This window comes from Oryctolagus cuniculus, chromosome 6 (genome assembly GCF_964237555.1).
Source record: "Oryctolagus cuniculus chromosome 6, mOryCun1.1, whole genome shotgun sequence".
In the NCBI taxonomy this organism is placed as follows: Eukaryota; Metazoa; Chordata; class Mammalia; order Lagomorpha; family Leporidae; genus Oryctolagus; species Oryctolagus cuniculus.
This window is the reverse complement of record NC_091437.1, coordinates 23,870,948-23,891,424: the sequence shown is the minus strand read 5'-3', so window position 1 is coordinate 23,891,424 and position 20,477 is coordinate 23,870,948. Positions and strand designations below refer to the sequence as shown.

Sequence of the window (20,477 nt, the reverse complement as noted above, 5' to 3'; positions counted from 1 at the left end):
GTGGTCAACTGTCACGGCCAAGAGTCACAGCCCACCTGGAGTTCTCAGAGCTGCTTGGATGCCGAAGCCTGATCCGGGACCAGCGAGCTGCAGGGCAGATCAGCTTACAGAGGGGCGGGGTGCTCCCGCCCAACACCGCCAGGCCGGGCCCGGGTGTCTCTACTCGGCTGCGCTTGCTCTCCTGCACCTGGGCTTTCTGAATGACTGGCGCCAGACTTGCGGCCTAGTCATCCGGTGCCTGTGGTCTGGCGCCTGCTGCACCAGGGGACGCCACCCCCGCCAGCTACCCAGCCACAGGATCACAGCAGGGACAGATGCTCAGAAGGCAGCCCCAGGAGACCAGACCTGCAGGGAGCCAGGCGCTGGGGAGTCACCTGCACGCCGGGTGCTCTCCCTCGGCTGTTCTGCAGAAGCCTGGAACCCACAGATTGGCCGGGCAGGCAGCTCCAGGCCTGCGCTGCGCTGTTACTCTCCTTACCGGGAGAGCAGAGATTCACCCAGCAGGCGCCCTGGAGGGAACAGAGGCAGCGGCATTTTCTGAGCGTTCCCTGCGTGCCAGGTGCCGTGCAAAGCCTGCCTTGTAGTGACCTCAGAGCTACCCCCTCGGTGTTTATATGACTGGCTATAATGATTCCTAGTACACGTAAGAGGAAACCGAAGCCCAAAGACGTCACACACTGTGCCTGGCAGGGTCCCACTGCCCCCAGACGGGTAAGCTACTGCCCGGTCCGGCTGCCAGGCCCCAGGCCGAGCTGTTTGCAGGAGATCTCGGGCTAAAGCCAAGGCCAGGTGCTGCTAGCCTCAAAGATGGTTCACCCACCCATCAGACCAGGCCCTCCCTGCTCTGCAAAGGGGACCCGTGCAGCCATTTTGCAGGTGTGGAGACTGAGGCCCAGAGGGACGTGAGCTTGCCAACATCAGGCATGTGGCTGACGCTGCCTGGGACAGGGCTTCAAGGTGAAGGTCTTTCTAGTTTGAGGCCCTTTTCAAAATGGAGAAAGAAAAGGACAACAAAGGTAAGAAGTTTGCAGGACCCCTGCTCTCATGGAGCTGTGAGGCTCGAAGCGCTGGCGGGATTAGTTGACCTGTGCTGCCACCAAGTGGCGGTTCTGCAGTATAGCAGCCTTTGCCTCTGGGGTCATCACTTTTGCAGAGTTCTCCAAGGGGCCCACAAAACCAAAAGTACCTTCCTACCGCTTCCTCCTGTTACCTCCCCGTTCACTCGCATCCTCCCACGTGGCACACGGCCTTTCCCAAAGGCCACGGGGTGACTGGTGTCACGTCCGCGCCAGCGGCCCCTCCGTGTAAGGCAGATGTTGGAGAGGAAGACGGAGCCAGCCTTCCTGGTGGCGACGCTGGCTTGCAGAGAGCTCTGACTTCCGGGGGCGTGCTGCGGATGTGCACGCTGTCAGTCAGCATACTCAGTGACGGGTATTCTTGTTGTTCTCAGCTGGCAAATGGTGGGAGGTGAGCAAAAGCCCCCGGTGAGTCGGAGGAGTGCCTTGGGGGTTGGGGGCATCGGTGTTCCCGCCACCACGCCCAGTGAGGCCAAAGGGACAAGCCAGCAGCCCCCAGCCCAGCACACAGGCACCCCCTGCTATGTGTCCTCCGCCATGTTTAGAACACAATCCCACCCCTCTGAAGACTGCTGAGACTGACAGGAATCAGCGGCTGATACCCAGCTCCCAGAGGGGGGCTCCCTGCCATCGTCACCCCCGTGCCCGCCCAGCATCGGGCACAGGCCATGATGAGTCCATGGAGGAGCTGTGGGCCCCAGGCGTGGTGCAAGACTGCCATCCCCATGGAGACCCAAGACCGGCCCCTCCCAGGGACCGGCTGGCACTGGGGATGGCTGTGAGTGTCTTCCCTGGAGTTGAGCCCAGGTGCTGTGGGCGGAGGATGGACGCAGCCAATATGTTGGAGACAAAGCATGAGAGCCGGGGGCTGGGCTGTGCTGTGCTCCAGAGCCGGCCCGCAGCCTGCAATCAAAGAGCCCCGACGTGCTCTTCTTGGCAAAGTTCTAAAAGCGATCAGGCTCACCTGTGAACAACGGCAGAGTACGGTGCTGCGCGGGGTCACGATCCAGCCAGAAATGGCACGGCTTCCGCGGAGCCCAGTGTCAGAGTTTGCTGTGTCGATCCCGATGCTCGGTGCCTACGAGCAGCTTCGTCCATTGTGCCCCGTCACTTGGTCTACCTGATGCTGGGTGTTGACCCACTATTTCTGGAGCAAGCCCTGTCGGTGGAGCTCCCGCTTCCTGGTGGCTCCGGGTGCTCCTGCAGAGCGTGGCTGCACCGCCTTTGGTGGAGGGTGTGTAGAAAGTTCGGTAATTTCCACGGTGACAAACACCTCTGAGTTAATGGTGCCGCTGGCATTTTTGCCCAGAGATGTACACAGCCTTCCTGCCAAACGCTGCCTGTGTCTGCTGCTGCTGTGCTGAGCCTGGGCACTAGGGGGCGTTAGCCCTGGCTTTTGGTGCACACAGGCAGGTGAGAACAAGATGTGCCGCAGGGCCTGCAGCCCCAGGCGTGGCTCTCGGCTGGGCAAGCTGCAGGAGGGCAAGCTTGCGGGGCAAGCTTGGGGGGGGGGGTGGCAGGGGATGCAGGGAGGCCCCAGGTTTTGACTTCTGAGTTGGGCCTTGAGCTGAGACCCCCATTGCCAGGGATGAGGGGTCAGTGGTCCAGGGTGAAGGCGAGCTCAGAGAAGCCTGGGGCGGGGCAGGCACCTGCTGGGTGCTGCTGTCCCAGGGGCTGCTGGGAACACAGCTCTTAAGGAGCTGTGACCTTGTGGAAATCACAAGGTTACATTGAAAAAGGCCCTCAATCTAAAAGAATTCCCAAGTCAGCCTACATGTCAGAGATGAGAAAAAACACTGGGTAGTAGCGAAGGAAGGTACAACTGAAAAAGGGGATTTTAGTTATTTATTTGAAAGGCAGTGAGAGAGAGAGAGAAAGAGAGGGAGAGAGAGAGAGAGAGAGGTCTTCCATCCACTGGTTAACTCTCTAAATGGTTACAATGACAAAAGCCAAGAGCCAGGAACTCCATCTAGCCTTCCACATAGGTGCAGGGGTCCAAGCACCTGGACCATCTTCTGTGCTTTCCTAGGCACATGAGCAGGGAGCTGGATTGGAAGTGGAGCAGCCAGGACTTGATCTGGCGCCCATATGGGATGCTGGCGTCGCAGGTGGCAGCTTATCCCACTATGCCACAACACCAGGCCTGGGAAGATGCCATTTTAAACTGGGTGGTGGGAGAGGCAGCAGGAGGAGCCTGGGGAGTGGTGGAGAGGAGAGGCCTTCCTCTTCTTCCTGCCCCATGTGGGGCTGGCCAGGGCCCGACACTCTGGGATGCTGTCCTAGCTCACCGGCGCTGTCCCCGGGGAGTGAACAATGTAGGGAGGCTCCAGTGGCAGGAAAACACAAGGTCACACAGTCATGACCGTGGGCACCAGAGAGTGAGAGTGAGGACTGTGGCCCAGGGCAGCCCCTCTCCTCCCTCGGGAAGAGCTGCCAGGGAAGACAGGCACGGGCAGCACATTCAGGAACAACCCAGAGAGGATTTCCACTCCTTTATTTGGAAACTTCGCGGCAACGTCAGAGCCCCCGGGAATATACAAGCGTCAGGGACTCGGGGTCTATGTGACCTTCTTTTTCGCCAGGTGCTGTCGAGAGCCGAGCCAGACGGCGAACCATCGGCCCATGAGCCCAGGTTCCTTCCAAGGCCACACCCGGAGCCAGCCGGGCGCGCAGCAGAGTGCTTGGGACAGCAGCGGGCAGAGGGCCCACCAGGCACGGAGCGCGGCGGGTGGAGCCCGTCCTCACCACAGCTTCTGGGGGCGTCGAGCTGTTGTGGAGCGAGGCCCAGGTCAGGGGACACCAGCCCTAGAAAGGCAAGAGCAGGACATCTAAGCAGGGGACAGCAAGGCGTGAGCTCACTGGTGGGCACAGAGTCACCGTGACAGCAGGCTGGGGGCCGGCCTCGTCCAGGAGGGTTCTGCCAGGATCTTGGTGCACCGGCAGCAACCACACCATGCATTCCTGGGCCCTGGCCACGCCGCAGAGGGGGGACTGGGACCTCCTTCTGCCACCGAGGCCAGCTGGCTCATGCCGATTCTGACTTCACCGCGAAACAGCAGCACACACGCACACAGGGCTTGCAGGCTCTCCGACTGTCCCTGCTACATGCAGCCCGGGAGGGATGTAACGCAGTGTGTGGACGGAAGTGAAGTGCCCTCCCTGCAGGACTGTGGGGGCTGCGGGCTGTGAATGTCTCTCCTGCCGCGTGCCCGGGGAACTGCGGAGAGCGCGGACGGCACCCCCGCTTCCCAGGGACCCGAGCTCTTTAACGCTCACCGTCTCTCTCTGCCCTTGGCCCAGACCATGAGGGAGCCCTGGTTCCCACATTATCAGGGGTAGATGTCAGTGCCCCAAAACTCAGAAGGCAGTGAAGCCCCAGGACTTGTGCCAAGGCCTCGGTGGTCTGGGTCGGAGTGGGACATCAGGTGCATTGGGCGAGGCTTGTTTAAGAAGAGGCCCTGCCCAGGTGCTGGAAGACCCCCTCTTCCAGCCCAGCGGTCCTCACCACCTCCATTCCCGAGGGGGACAGTGTCCATGCACCCTGGCTGGACAGGGACCTGCAAAAAGCAGAGCTTCCGTGGGGATGGTCACTGCTTGGTAAGGGCAAACCACGGGTTGGCTTCCAACGAGGCCAGCCATGAGGGCGGCGAGAGCGCAGGCCAGGGCCGGGAGGCCCAGAGGGGAAGGCCCTGGGCGGCTGCAGACGGGTGGCCGGGAACAGTGGTCCTGAGCACATCTGGGCAGAGCACCGAGTAGCCCGATCCCAACTGGACACACGCGTGGAAAACCCTGGGAGCCCCACAAGGCCTCACCATGACGGGTCTTTTTATTTACTTCACAGGGCTAATTGGTATTTTCTTATTTTTCCCACAGTAAAAGAAAAAAAGCATTGGTTTGATTTATATGAGGATGCTTCTGAAAACTCGTGGGAAAATGGAACTGCAAGATATTTTGGTCAAAGATTTATGAAATCCCTTACACAGTCTTTTAAAAATACACATTTTCCATGAACTTTTTGAAGACCCCTCTTATGCATGGATCTGAAATTTTTTTTTCACCAAAATAACTATCTTTTAATTCCATTTTCCATCAACTTTTCAAAGTACCCACAGAAGATTTTTTCAAAGCTCCTTTTATTTGGGGGCTGGCATGTGGCTCAGTGGGTTAAGCTGCCATCCGGTCCCAGCTGCTCCACTTTTTTTTTTTTCTAAAGATTTCTGTATTTATTTTGAAAGGTAGAGTTACAGAGAGAGAGAGAGAAGGAGAGACAGAGATATCTTCCATCTGCTGGTTCACTCCCCAAATGGCCACAACGGCTAGAGCTGGGCCAGTACGAAGTCAGGAGCCAGGAGCTTCTTCTGGTCTCCCAAGTGGGTGCAGGGGCCAAGCACTTGGTCCATCTTCTACTCCAGTTTTGATCCAGCTCCCTGCCAATGCATCTGGGAATGCAGCAGAAGATGGCCACATACGTGGGCCCCTGCCACCCGTGTGTAAGACCAGGTTGGAGTTCCAGGCACCTGGCCCAGCTCCAGCCATTGTGGCCATTTGGGGAGTGAACCACCGCACAGAAAATGGATCTCTCTCTGTCTCCCTCTATCCCTGTAACTCTGCCTTACAAACAAATAAATCTTTTTTTTTTTTTAAGTTACTTTTACCTGTTAAATGTGGGTCGCTGACAGCTGAGACACCTTCCCCTTGCTGGGACATCACCCTGCGGTAACTCCTCATCCACCCAAGATGCTCAACAATGCAAAACGTGGACCGCCCTTTGCCTTCTATTAAAAAGGCAAAAGCCAAGGAAGGCTGTGAATACCAGTGCCTTAGCAAGAAGTCCCGGCATTCTGTTCACCACGGGCAGCCAGGCGGCCTCTTGTCGGGGCCCCGTGTCGTCCCTGCTCCCGGCTGTCCCCAGGGCAGGCAGCCACGAGGCCGGCCGCACTTCCTGATCAAGAACCTGCTCCCAGGGAGACTTCGCGTGACCAAGGCTGCCGCTAAATGGCCTCTTGGTTGACAGAAAGCCGGTGACCCACGCTGCCTTGTCCTCTGAGCTCGGCAGGTTTGGGGACAGAGAGGGAAAAGCAGGAGGAGATCGGCCCCATCCAGTGATGTTGCTGAGCGGCTGTTTGGATGCCCGGCCCCATGCGAGGGTGCGAGGGGCCAGTGACTGGGTGCACAGGGCTGGAGCTGGGCTGGGAGTGAGGGGGTAGACAGGCAGCAGTGATGCCATGGGACGGGCACTTCGCCAGCAGGATCCATTCCTCCCGGCTGAGAAATCAGGCAGGCAACCTGGAGGAGGAGGCCCGGATGACAAACAGCTGGCGGAGCCAAGAACAAGGGAGGAAGGAGTGAGAAGAGGGTGTGGAGCAAGCTGGTGAGCAGGAAAGGGACAGGTGAGCTGGCCACCGACACGTGAGCTCTCCACAGACGCCAGTGACTGAGGCCCGGCCCCTCACGTGAGAGCGGGAGGGGGGAGGGACTCCGGCAGCAGACAAGCTGAATGCGGAAGGATTCGGGAGCCACATTTGCAGGGAAGCCCACTGACCTGGCGCTCACGGGCTGGTCACGGCGTGGTCCCCGCGGAGTGCCTGCAGCGAGAGCTCGTAGCCCAGGAACATGGCCGCGCTCATGGGGAAACCCCGCACCGCGTTCACGGTGATGCCCCTGAAAAACACCTGGCCCCGGGGGGCCCATTAGTCCCGGGGACCCGCACACACCCCTTGGCCTGCCCTGCGCTGGTCCCTGCAGAGCCCCAGGGACTGCTGCAGGCCCAGACCCCCATGGGCTGCCCCGGCCACACCCCGCCGCACCCCCGTGGGTCTGACGGTGCCTCTTCTCCCAGACCACGACACACGCACAGACGCCTGCCTGCACCACCGCCCCCAACACACACATGATCCTCAGAGATCTGCGAATCCTAGCGACACAGGGCACTGGGCCATGACCCCACAGGGTGGCAGGTGCTCCCCGGGGGTCCCCAAAACGACAGCCAGCAGAGGAGCCTGGGCTGTGCTTCACCTCACAGACTGGGAGCCCTCCTGTTTTGTAGCTCTCACTCGGGCCAGTGGCAAACTCTCCGGAACTCCATGTCCCCAGCTGTAAGATGGGTTCAAACCTGATGGGGTTGCTTTGAAGAGCTCAACCAGACGATAAGGACCAGTGGAGGCGGCGTGGCCCAGAGAAGGGAGAAGTGGACAGGGATGCCCGGAGGCGGGCGAGTGGCTCGGCCAAGCCCGGAGCCTTCAGGCGGGGGACAAGTAGGCCCCTGATCACGTGTATCCGCCCCTTGCATGTCTAACCTGTGCGGATTCCATGGCCTCACCAGAGGGGTGGATCACTGCAGGGACTTGGGCCAGGCTCCCAGGGGGAAGATTCCATGCTGGGCGTGCCCCTGGGCCCCACTCTGAGTGGGACCCTTCTGTCTGCGGGTGGTGGGCAGAGCGTGGATCCCGACTCCCAGCCCTCTCCCCATAGGCCCCCGACTTCTGCTTTCCCCATCACAGAGGCTGCTCTCTGGCCATCCTCCGTGAGTGCCGAGGCCAACTATCCCAGTGCCTTCGTGGGCTACTTTGTTGTACCCCAGCTACTTGTACCCCGGCTACTTCTTATCACCACGAAGCGAGAGCAGGGTGTATGTGAGGGCCCAGGGCTTGGTGCCTGGCTTCAGTGAAAGGCATGTGGGAAGGGAATGGCCTTGAGTCAGAGTCCAAGCCTGGTGGGAATCGTGGCCGGCACGGGGCCTGGGAAAAGCCCCATCCCCTCCTACACCGCCGCCTTCAGACCCCGCAACGGCCAGGGCCATGTGGGGCTCCGTTCCAGACTATTCTGTTCCTGCATAAACACTCAAAGACACAAATGCGTGCACAACCGCATGCACGCACGCCTAGGCCTCTTTAAAAGTTTATGGAAAACCCGAGAAAGGGGCTGGCACTGGGGTGCAGCGGGTTCAGCCACCACCTGCAGTGCTGGGCGGCTCACACTGGAGCGGTGGTTCAAGTCCTGACTGCTCCACCTTGTGGGGACCCATGAGCCGGCCATGGGCCCACATGCTAAGGCTTGGCTTGCTGACCATTGGCATTAGTTACTGCTGTGTAGATGTTTATGGTTTCTGTTGAGCTGTGATATCGGGACCGTTTCATAACCCCAGGCTAGAGTCAAAACAACTATGGCCTTGGGGCTTCCCGTACTTCTTTTCCCACTGACCAAGGCTGAGAAAACACCAGGTGGAAGCTTGTTGTTAGCACCCGAGTCGCCTGCTACGTGACCAGGAGCTTGATTGGATGAAGGCGCGTGATCACCTTTATGGTTGGACAAGGAGCGCATGGACTGTGCGTGATCAGGCACCCGATTGGAGCGCCGCCGCATGGACTGTAGCATGGACTAAGCTTGCTTACATGCTTCAACAATGTTATACTATATAAGCTGTTTGTGATATGGTACGGGAGCTTCCCCTTTCTTTCTGAGCTCCCCTTGCTCAAGGGTTTCTTTTTCTATCCTGTTTAAATAAAAGTCTACTGAAGACTGATCAGCTGGGAGAAGTGTCGTTCCTTTGCGGGCAAGGGAGCGACAAGTGGTTCCGTGACTCGGATCGCTGAAAGAGGTAAGTGCTGCGGAGATAAACCCAGAGATAAACAAGCGTGCTTGACACGCCGAGGGACTGCCTAGAGCAGGGTAAAAAGAATAAAAAGTGAAGCGTGCATACACGGGAGTCTAGACGGGTTAAACGATATGTCTAGGGATAACCGCGGTCCCGTCGGAGAAGACGGGGAAATAAAGCGCCTACAAGGCGGGAGTTAAAAATGCCCAGATTTAGGGCCGGAGGAATAACCTTGGGATTATGGGCAATACTCACTCCACCACCAAACTGCGCTTGCTACTGAGTCGCTTATTAAAAACTACGGGGACGCCCGTTAAAGTGGCTACTGTCTGCGCATTTACCCGAGATCAGTGTACACTGGACAACCCCCACCCTACATTTGAATATTTCATTTGAAGTAAATGTTACCTGTTGTAAAGTTAATATTACTATGTGAAATGAGGAATTGTGGTAACAAAGTGTCCAGACTACCCATTCTGTTTTTGCATTATGTACTAACTCTACCCCTATTATTGACAGGAATGCTTGAGCAAATTATGCTTGATTCGCTTTACAAAAAAAATGTAAATTAAAATACGCTACAAATAGTTAAGATTCCACAAACCTACAAAAATGTAACAAGTACAGATAATAAGAGGCTAATTCCCTCAAATATGTTTCAATTTATCCTTAAAAAACATTGAATATTATTGTGTTTGATTGCTGGATGTATACTTGTATGAAAAATTTGTATTGTATTCTTATGATGTGTTAATTATGTCTACCTCTCAATGCAACCCAAGGGCCAAATGTAAGGACAAATTTTTGGGATGAAGAGGTTTGTACCTAGGTTTGGCTCTGGTAACTAAGAAACTTTGCTGCCAGATGACCTTCTCCTGCTCCTTGGGAACCTGGCCAGCTCCCGGGGAGGAGGATAAAGGAAAGTTTTCTGATAAACAGGTGGGCATGCTTCGTGTCTCGGCTCTCTGGCCAAGATCCGAGACGGGGCACACTGCTTGCCTAAAATCTTGGCAATGAGCCACCCTTGTCCTTGGGGGCTTTAAGGGGGAGCCGGAGCAAGCCTCTGTTGCTGCTATTTCATTTCAGGGGAACATGCAGTCAAGTTGAATGTTAAATGTGCCCGTGATGATTACTAATGATGTTTAATTCTTAGTATGGATCCTTCTCCGGAGCTGTGTGAAGATTGCCTAGTGATGCCCACAGTACTGTAAATTCTACCAAATATAAGTACAGCGTGGACATGGATCAATTGGCTACTGTGACTGAGGTGTTCTGTGACAGTCCCTTTGATGAGAAATTAACAAAATGGATTAATAACAGGACATCCAGGAGGACCTGCCACTCTGCTTGGTATGTCATTACAAAAATCATCAAGGAGGGTTATGCCCAATAAACGAGGGTGCTATAAATGTGGGCAGCAGGGACATGTACAAAAATTGTCTAAAAGTCAAAAATAAGTCAAAATAAGGCTCCTCCTGGGATTTGCTTCCAGTGCTAAAGGGGAAGGAATTGGGCCAATGAATGTCACTCCAAAACTGATAAAGAAGGTAATTCATTAAAAAACAGAGTTCGGGGAAACTAGAAGTGGGGCCAGCCTCAGGCCCTCCCTACAGGGATCAGTGGACCATCTTGCTATAGTATCATTAAAGCCATGGAGCCATGTTTATTGCAACATTCTGTTAATCTATGCTCCTTTACCATCTTTCCTGTAAATAATTTTAGTGTGCACTACAAGGCTTGCAGCGTATTTCTTGCAGATTAAACTAAAAGTAACTAAGTCTGTGCACAGGAGACAGCTGAAAAACAATTTGCTGTCACAAATTGGCGTAGTTGGCAGGATCCGCAAGTATGCAAAGCATGCCTTTCTTTAAAAAGAAAACTGAAGTTGCATGTGTAACCTGTGATGTTCCTGGCTGAAAAGACCCTCAGTTCGCCTCTTTGGTGAAGGAATGGGCTCTCTGCTCAGAATTGAGTGAAAATTGGGATGGCAAGTTACGGAGTGCACAGTCTCCACAAGTTATTGAGGTTTTGCAATCGGTGCCGGTAGTAAAGGGAAATGAACTATAGGCTTTGGGGAGGTGAGGATGGATTTTGTTATCTGCATACTGATGCACGTGTAAGCAATTTGGGAAACAGAAAATGCTGCCCTTTTGAGTCAAACTGCTAGGTAGTGGTAAAAAAATTATATCAAGCCTCTGTAATAACTAAGGTTATTCAGTGTTAACAATACAGAATTCCAGGTGGACATGAGAAAATATCTAAAACAGTGAAAAATTATGTTAGTGCTGGAGTGATGATTCCCATAATCACTAAAAGGAATTATCTAATCTGACATGTTAAGAAACCAAATGAAACCTGGAAAATGACTGTGGATTACAGGGAATTGAACAAAGTTACTCTCCCATTGACTGCTGCAGTCCCAGATACCATCATTTTGATGTAAAAGGTCACAAGTATGAAAGTGTGTTCTTGATAAGGAAAGTTATAAGGAAAAGAGATTTTTAAATAAAAGAAGGACATGGTTTGTAAAAATTCTTCATCTTAATGGCTGGTTTATACTGGAATGAAAAAAAAGGGGAGGAGAAAAGAAAGGTTTGAGCAAGTTACAGAAGGTGTGAGAAAGTTGCAAAATGTTATGGGAAGAAGAAATTTTTGGTTACAAAACTATTAGTCTATTTTCTTTGACATAAAATCGAAATCTGATCTTCTGTTAAAGCAATGAGTTAAAGTAATCTATTATGTTCCCTTGATGTCTCTGTTAAATTCTAACTGTTTAAAAACAGCTGTGAAAAAGAACAATGGTGAAATGGAGGGATCCTATCACCAATCAATGGAATGGACCTGATCCAGTACTGGTATGGGACATGGGCTCCTAAGGGATGGGTTTTTCTATGTAACCAACATGCCTTTACATCATTAGCCTCTGATAACTTCCACAATTGCTCCCTGGGCCGTGTGGCCCTGATGCTAACATCTGTATTTACAGCAGCGGATAGAGCATGGCGGCGGCGTGCTTTACCTGAAGACTACAATAACAACGTCATCCTAATAGGAGAGGACACTGCCCTTGCCATAGCTGTATCAGTAGTAAGTGTTCCTGGACTGGCTTTTGGAAATGATCGTGGACTATGAAGGCTTACATGTTTGGTGACCAAAGCAATCAATCTTACTGCTACTGTGCTATCCAATATAGCCAAAGAATTGGATCAAGTTCACTCAGAAGTGCTTTCAAACCGTGCAGCTAACAATTACTTGCTGTTAAAAGATCATATAAGTTGTAAATCTGTACCTGGGGGATGTTGTTTTAACATTACTGTGGGGAGCAACTGGGAGCAACTCGGACTAGACTAAGTTACTGGAATTAAGACTTATTCTATGCATCTGCTCTCCCACAATATGGCGCTGGGAGAGGAACAAACAGCTTCTACACAGCTGCCTCTCACCAACTTGACAAGCTGCAGGAGCTGCTCCTGATTGGAGGAGAGCAGTGTACTCGGCGTGTGGGTAGCAGAGTTGGGATTGGTGGAAGAGGACTATAAAGGAGGAGAGAGACAACATGCACCAGGAACATCTAAGAGGAACACCTGTGCAGCCCCTGAGAGAGCCGGCCGGCGGTGTGCCGCTCCCCAGCAGAAGTGGGGAAAGTGGCTAGGGGGAACCGCCCTTCCACGGAGGTGGAAGGGACGGTAGCCAACCCGGGAAGAACCAGCAGCAAACCCGGGGAGGGCCGAGCAGACAAAAGAACAGTGCAGGGTCCTGTGTCGTTCCTCCACGAAGAGGGGGAGCGACATAATGGTGCTGTGACTCGGATAGGAAACCTAGGAGGGAAGAAGCGGGAAGAAGTGGAAAAATACCGGAGAGAGAGACTAGCAAAGAGCCTAGGGAAAAGCCGGACGGAAAAGGTGCTGGAAGAAGCTATCGAAAGCCTAGGCATAGACTCGGATATGGACTGTGGGAAAGAAGTTAGGATTGAAAGCGAAAGTGAAAGCTTTCATAGACTCGGATGCGGACTATGGCGGGGAATCTAGGAGATTGAAAGCGAAAGTGAAACCTGGAGGAGGCTTGGACTCGGATGCGGACTGTGGGGAGAAACCGGGAGAAATGAGAGGGGAATATTGTTGTTGGAAGAAAAGTTAGGGAAACATACCGGGTAGAGAAAAATGTTAGGGAAATTGAAGCCGCGGGGGCAGGCTGAGGCGGAGATGTAAGCTATCTTGGAATTCTTCAAGTCAGCCCGGGGAGCAAAAGGCGAAAATCTGGAACCAGAGGCAGAGACGTGGGCCGCCAGGTTGGAATTCGCCAGGTTAGTCCGGGGAACTTGGACTGAATGCCGGTGGCGGAAACGTGAGCTGGGCTGTGTGACTCGTGGAAGCCGCCGCGCGCAGAGAGAGCGCACGGGGCGCGGATAGATAGGGAACGTGGGGCTAGCGCGAAGGCCATGGTGCGGGCGCGAATGCCGTGGAGACCGCAGAGCGCGTGAAGCCAAGCCGCGCAGAGCCGGGAACCCACCGCAGGGCGGGCGCCGGGAAGCCGCGCAGATGAGAGAAGCGCGGGCTGAAGCGGCGCAGAGCCGGGAACCCGCCGAGGGGGAGGCGCCAAGAAGCAGCCTCGGGGCGGGCACCGGGAAGCCGCGGGGATAAGAGAAACAGAAGTTTAGAAGTAAAATGAGAGAAATAGGAATGCTGGCAGATAGAAGTAAAATAGGAGAAATAGGAATGCCCGGAGGTAGAGAAATAGAGAAAAATAAGGCCTCCCCACAACAAGACAATGTGAGAGCTTGGATTCGGTCTGCCTGATTAGTAAGACGATAAGTACCTGTGGGCGGCTAGCAGCTTACCCGCTGCAGGTCACCGAAGACAGGCACGTTATCAACACCAATAAGTCTCCCCACAAGACGGCAATGAGAGGGCTTGGATTCAGTTTGCCTGATTGGTAGGGCTTGTAAGCACCTGCAGGCAGTTCTAGCAGAGCAGAGCATGCGCTGCAGGGCACCGAACACAGGCATGCATCAGTGCCTAAAAACCTCCTCACAACATGGCGAAGAGAGGACCCGGACTCGGTTTGCCTGATTGATAGGACTTGTAAGCGCCTGTGGGCAACTCTAGCAAGCAGAGCAGAGTGTGTGCCGCGGGACACCGAAGACAGGCGCGTATCAACGCCAAAAATAAACAGAAAGGGGGATCTGTGGGGAGCAACTGGGAGCAACTCGGACTAGACTAAGTTACTGGAATTAAGACTTATTCTATGCATCTGCTCTCCACAATATGGCGCTGGGAGAGGAACAAACAGCTTCTACCCAGCTGCCTCTCACCAACTTGACAAGCTGCAGGAGCTGCTCCTGATTGGAGGAGAGCAGTGTACTCGGCGTGTGGGTAGCAGAGTTGGGATTGGTGGAAGAGGACTATAAAGGAGGAGAGAGACAACATGCACCAGGAACATCTAAGAGGAACACCTGTGCAGCCCCTGAGAGAGCCGGCCGGCGGTGTGCCGCTCCCCCGCGGAAGTGGGGAATGTGGCAGGGGGAACCGCCCTTCCACGGAGGTGGAAGGGACGGTAGCCAACCCGGGAAGAACCAGCAGCAAACCCGGGGAGGGCCGAGCAGACAAAAGAACAGCGCAGGGTCCTGTGTCATTCCTCCACAAAGAGGGGGAGCGACAATTACTAACAATGTGCCATATATAGAGACTGTTATTGATAAACTTAAGAGTGAAATGCAACATATGTTTATTACTAGCCCACTATTCATTTGGAGAGTTTCAATGAAATCATCGGTTATTAATGCTGGCTGGACCATTACTGCTTTTCCTACTTTGTATGGGATGTTTTCTGTGTGTTCTGCAATTTGTGCTAACTTTGCTACGGTCTGTATGGACTGAGATTCATCATTTAAAACTTTGTACCAAACCTCCTTTGTAATCAAAATAATTGATATTTGGCTGTATGTTTCATCTCTCACCTAATGTTGGGCTGGAATGGTACTCAGAGACGGGTAAGACGCTCAGCATCCTGTACCAACTTAAGACAGGGCTCTAGGCCAAGCTGCCAGAGTTACTGATGACGGGTAAGGACAGAGATGACTAAGGGCAACCTAAGACAGAGGCCATTCTCAATTAAATATAAAAGGGGGAGATGTGGGACCCATGAGCCGGCCATGGGCCCACATGCTAAGGCTTGGCTTGCTGACCATTGGCATTAGTTACTGCTGTGTGGATGTTTATGGTTTCTGTTGAGCTGTGATATGGGGACCGTTTCATAACCCCAGGCTAGAGTCAAAACAACTACGGCCTTGGGGCTTCCCGTACTTCTTTTCCCACTGACCAAGGCTGAGAAAACACCAGGTGGAAGCTTGTTGTTAGCACCCGAGTCGCCTGCTACGTGACCAGGAGCTTGATTGGATGAAGGCGCGTGATCACCTTTATGGTTGGACAAGGAGCGCATGGACTGTGCGTGATCAGGCACCTGATTGGAGCGCCGCCGCATGGACTGTAGCATGGACTAAGCTTGCATTACATGCTTCAACAATGATATACTATATAAGCTGTTTGTGATATGGTACGGGAGCTTCCCCTTTCTTTCAGAGCTCCCCTTGCTCAAGGGTTTCTTTTTCTATCCTGTTTAAATAAAAGTCTACTGAAGACTGATCAGCTGGGAGAAGTGTCGTTCCTTTGTGGGCAAGGGAGCGACACCACTTCCCATCCGGCTCCCTGCTAATGCACCTGGGAATGCATCAGAGGATGGACCAAGTGCTCTGAGCCCCTGGCACCCATGTGGGAGACCCGGATGGAGTCTGGCTTTGGCCTGGCCCAGCCCACTATTGTGGGCATTTGGGGAGTGAACCAGCAGGTAGAAGATCTCTGTATGACTCTCTCCCTCTTTTTCTATCACTCTGTCCTTCAAATACATACATTTTTTAAAGAAAAGCTGGACGAGCAGCAATGTGCATTCTCCACACGCCTCTGAATCCTGTCGAATGCTTTACATGCTGTCAATATTTCCAGATCCATCACAGGAACGCACAGTGGTCGCTGCCTCCGGGACAGGACGGGGACCCAAGGGTGGCAGGGACTCAGTCCCTTGACCCCCGGGAGCTTCCTGTGTGTGGTCATTGCCTATTTTTTAACTGGTTAATAAAAGACTTGAACAATCAGTCCTGAAACATCTGCCAGTGAGACGGTTCCTCAGGCAGCCACTGCTCTCTCTGCTGAAAACCCATCTCTGTGTGAACACCAGGGACTGGTGGCTTTCAAGATGTGAGACCAGTGCCCGGCTGCAGCTGCTTCTGGAATCTCGGGCTTCACAGAGCAGTCGTTTCTGGAGGAGACAAGAACAGCGATGTTCTGCCGCCTCCGACGTCTGCAGACTTAGGACACTTTAGGCTTTGGGAAGTGGACAGCGCATCTCAGATAAAAGTGCAGCCTCCCACGGCTATGTGTTTTGTGTCCCTTTCTACTTGCTGACTCCTTGACAAACCTTGCTTCTGCTAAAAAAACAAAGCAAAACAAACAAAAAACAAGTGAGGCTTCACCTCCTGTCAGAGGGGCTCTTGTTTCAAGAAAAACAAACAAACCACAGGGCCGGAGCTGTGGCATAGCGGGTAAGGCACTGCCTGCAATGCTGGCATCCCACATGGGAGCTGTTTCGAGTCCTGGCTGCTTCACTTTGATCCAGCTCCCAGCTAAGGCACCAGGGAAAGCAGCAGATGATGGCCCAAGTGCTTGGGCCCCTGCACCCACATAGGAGACCTGCAAGAAGACCTTAGCTGCTGGCTTCAGCTTGGCCCAGCCCTGGCCACTGTGGCCATTTGGGGAGTGAATCAGCAGATGGAAGATCTCTCTCTCTCCCTCTCTCTGTAATTCTGTCAAACAAACAAAAACAAAACCTAAAGTATATTACAATCATGAGAACAGAAAAGCTCTAAGTTTATCCACCCTCAAAACATGAAGTCAGGGGGTGGGAACTGTGGCGTAGCAGGTAAAGCTGCTGCCTGAGAAACCAGCATCCCATATGGGTACCAGTTTGAGTCCTGGCTGCTCCAATTCTGATCCAGCTTCCTGCAAATGTACCTGGGACACAGTGAAAGATGGCCCAGGTCCTTGGGCCCCTGCACCCATGTGGGAGACCTGGAAGAATCTCCTGGCTCCTGGCTTCTGCCTGGTCCAGCCCCACCCCCAGCCCCAGCTGTTGTAGCCATGTGGGGAGTGATCCAGCAGATGGAAAATCTCTCTCTCTCTCTCTCTCTCTCTGTGTTGTGTGTGTTTCATTGTCTTTCAAATAAATAAATCAATCGTTAAAAACAAAACATGTAGTCAGATGTCACATATTTCCACACAAAGCAGCACCACGTCCAGCCTTTCTTATCTACAAGCACCCCTGTCCTTCAGAGTAGGGGCGACTACCCCCGAGAAGTGAAGGCCCAGGGAGAGATGCCGCTCACCCGCACGCCCGCACCTGCCTGGACCCAAGGCTCTTGACTCGAGGGCCAGAGAGGACGGCCCAGGGCCCATTCGAGGCAGAGCCTGTGTCACCCTTTCCCTGCCAGCTGATGAACTGGCTGCAGCCTCAGACACTGGACCTGGAAGTCCAGTCTTTGTCCAGGGCCAGCGGGCAGCGGGCAGGCTGTGTGCTGAGGGCGAGCTCTGGGGCTGTGGGGGAGGCTGCAGCCGCTGCAGCAGCGGGGCCCAGGGTGCTGGGGTCTGGCCCCGGCCAGGTAGAAGAGCAGAAGACCCTGCAGGGGCCCTGCAGCTGGAGACAGGAGGTGACAGAGGAACGGGGAGCCTGCAAGGTGGCCCTGGGACATCCCCCTTGGAGGCAGGGCAAGTGTCTGGCGCCTCCCAGTGAGTGTCTTAGAGAGACGGCAAACTGCGCTCACTGATGGACATGGGCCCAGGCCCTGGTGGGGGAGGGAGGCTTGCACCAGCTGTGTGGCCACGGGCAGGTGTCCAGTCCTCTCTCAACCTCTGCTAGGTGGGTGGGTGGCCCGCCTTCCTCCTCCACCAGCCTGGGGCCAGGACCAGAGAGCTTATGTGGGGTGCTTGGGGCAGCTCAGTCTCCCGATCCCCCTTCGCTGTAGTCTCCCCGGCCCCCCACACCACACCTCCTTCCAGGACCTCCCGGGGGCCCTGCATCGTGGCCCTGGTGCTTACTTTGAGACCCTCCTGCTGGTAACTCTGACAGATACAGTCCAGGACACCTTTGTACTTGTTTAAATACACCCCGTCCGCCTGGAGTCGACTTTTCACAACATCCATAGGAGTTGCTGTGCCCCAAGAAATTGCTCCTGCAAAGAGACAGAGAGACAAACGTGTCAGAGGCTGGCTGGCTGGGGGCAGGGGGCCTGGCTCCTGGAGCCGCTGCCGGGGGAGCCGACAGAGCACAGGGTCAGGACCTGCAGAGTCTCCTTCTGAGAAGGAGTGGCCTCATCTGTAAACTGGGGCAGCAGTGTCTGTCTCCCTGGGTGGCTGCAAGGCGCAATGCAACAGGGAAGAGAAGCCCGGCGCCCACGGCCAGGACCCAGGTGTGCTGGGTAAGGCGAAGCCCGGCGCCCACGGCCAGGACCCAGGTGCGCTGGGTAAGGGGCAGCCCGGCGCCCACGGCCAGGACCCAGGTGCGCTGGGTAAGGGGAAGCCCGGCGCCCACGGCCAGGACCCAGGTGCGCTGGGTAAGGGGAAGCCCGGCGCCCAAGGCCAGGACCCAGGTGCGCTGGGTAAGGGGCGGCTCCTCAGCAGCTTGCGCTGGGGAGAAGGCAGCAGGCTCTGTCCTTCTCTGCACCAGGGGAGAGTCTGGGAGAGGCGAGAGGCTTGTGGCTCCCGGAGGCAGGATTTACTCTGCGCTCGGGGAACCTAAACACCCGCAGATTCGCCAGTCGGCAACCAAGGGCCAGCCTGGAGACTGCAGGATAAGGGCGGAGAAAGGGTTGTTTCTTTAAAAATCTTTCTTTTCCAAATATGTGGAATACAAGCCTCAGGCCTGCGGTCACTGGGTCTCCCTCGCTGCAGGGGACAGGGGCCCTGGTCTGAGCACTTTGGCGACTCAAGGTCAGAGATGCCGAGTCACCGCACAAACACTGACCCCGGAACGTGCTTGGCTGGGAGGAGAAAAACAAACGGACGGCGACGTCCAGGGCAGCTGTTTGCAGTTCCTGCTCAGTGCTGCTCAACGCTGCTCAGCAGCTCCCAGAGGGACCCTGGCCTGCCCTGGACCCTCTGCCTGTCCTGCCCCGGTCCCCTTGGCCTCCTGCCCATGGCCCTGGGGAAGCCTCTCTGGACCCCAACTCTCTTCTGCCGCTCCCCAGGGCACTCACACCTGCTCTCCCACTCATCACCTTCTCAGCCACTGGGGCTCCCTGAGTCCAAGCCCACAGAGCACAGGCCTCAGCCCCCGGGGGTGGACTCGCTGCTGCTTGGTGGCTAAGACATGGGCTGAGTTGTATGTCTGCTCTGAGTTTAAAGCAGATGGGGAGAAGGAGGAGGAGGAGGAGAGAGAGGAAGGTGAGGAAGAAGAATCAGAGGAGGAAGAAGAGGGAGGGGAGAGGAAGGAAGGGAGGGAGAAGGAGGAGGGAGGGGGAGATGGAAAAAGAGGAGTGGAAGGTAGGAGGGGGAGAGGAAGAGGGGGAGGAGAGGAGGGGGAGGAGGGAGAAGAGGGAGAGGAGGAGGAGTGGCAGCAGCAGCAGGAGCACTGGCCGCTCCTCCCCACTGGACTTTTCCCATCTCCCATCTGCATCCCACATGCCACAGCCAGGACAAGCCTTCCTCAGCGGCAGCCCTGCCTGGACTTCCATGTGCCCCTGGCCCCGCTGGCCACAGCCCCGCCTCTACTGCCCCCCACAGCACAGCTAAACCCCTCCCGGGGCCTGGGTCTACGGGGGCTCCCCTCTCTTGCATCCATCCTCTCTTGTTCCCACTTCAGTCATTCTTACTCCCTTCTCTCCACAAACTGGGCGCTCTCACAGTGCCCAGGGGCCCACACACTGCCGAACCCAAGCCGTGGCCACAGCAAGTTCCAAGGCCCTGCGAGGAGGGGAGAGCAGCAGGGAAGGGGCGTGGCGGGCAGCAGAGACAGACCCGCCTGGGCGGCCGAGAGCTATGGCAGGCACGCTGCCCTTGTGCGGAGGGTTCTCAGTACTGCGCCAAGTCCATAAGTGAGGAAGTGCAGACATGAACTCGGCTTTGTGCCTGCGGAGTCCCTGAGCCACTGCCGACCCCAGCTGTGTGATCTTGGGTTGGTTACTCCCTGTCTCTGAACCCGAGCTTTCTCCTCTGTGGCGGGGGGGTGGGGGGGTGCCTTCCTTGTGGAATATACGAAGTCCTCCCTTGCGGTGTGCTGACAACAGTGAGTACAGCTGGACCACGGAGACAGATCTCCTTCCCAAAGCTGAAGGGCCCCACAGACAGCCATTCCCACAGCCCCAGAGGGCAGAGGAGGAGAGGACGAGGGGGCTGTCCCCGCTCCCAGCCTTCCCTGAGTGGCTGCATGTGTGGCCCATTGGTTCCCGCCCTCCCCCAGGGCTGAGAAGGAAATGTAGACCTTACCTGCCACGCCGCCCGCCAGCCACACGGCGCAAGGGCTGGGGCTGGCACAGGCTTCAGGTGTGATCCACTCGCTCAGGAGCACGTAGGGGATAAAGTAGAGGCAGTAGCCAGGGACGTCCCTCAGCAACATGGCGCTGGCCCCCCGGTACAGCCCAGCCAGGCCCTCAGTCCGCACGATGGTGGCAAAGCAGTGCACGGGGCCCTGGTACGCCGGCTGCTCCCCAAGGGCCACTGTCCTGGACAGCTTGGCTGCAGAGACAGGCGGAGATGGCAGGTGAC

The 20,477-nt window shown here is 55.2% G+C and overlaps 1 protein-coding gene across 5 annotated transcripts in view; it reads right to left on the bottom strand.

Moving 5' to 3' along the window:
* Nucleotides 1–3,553: 3,553 nt before the first annotated feature.
* SLC25A48 (solute carrier family 25 member 48) overlaps nucleotides 3,554–20,477 on the bottom strand; it is a 49,560-nt gene continuing 32,636 nt past the window's right edge. For 4 of the 5 annotated variants that reach the window (XM_051843408.2, XM_051843409.2, XM_051843410.2 and 1 more), the window contains 4 exons: nucleotides 20,199–20,447; nucleotides 17,814–17,947; nucleotides 6,619–6,748; nucleotides 3,554–3,881 (listed from right to left, as the gene is read on the bottom strand). In XM_051843408.2, coding sequence (XP_051699368.1) covers nucleotides 6,626–6,748; nucleotides 17,814–17,947; nucleotides 20,199–20,447 — 506 coding nt within the window. In that variant the 3' untranslated portion in view covers nucleotides 3,554–3,881; nucleotides 6,619–6,625. The remainder of the gene's footprint in view (nucleotides 3,882–6,618; nucleotides 6,749–17,813; nucleotides 17,948–20,198; nucleotides 20,448–20,477) is intronic. The other variant, XM_070076121.1, reaches the window with a different exon arrangement.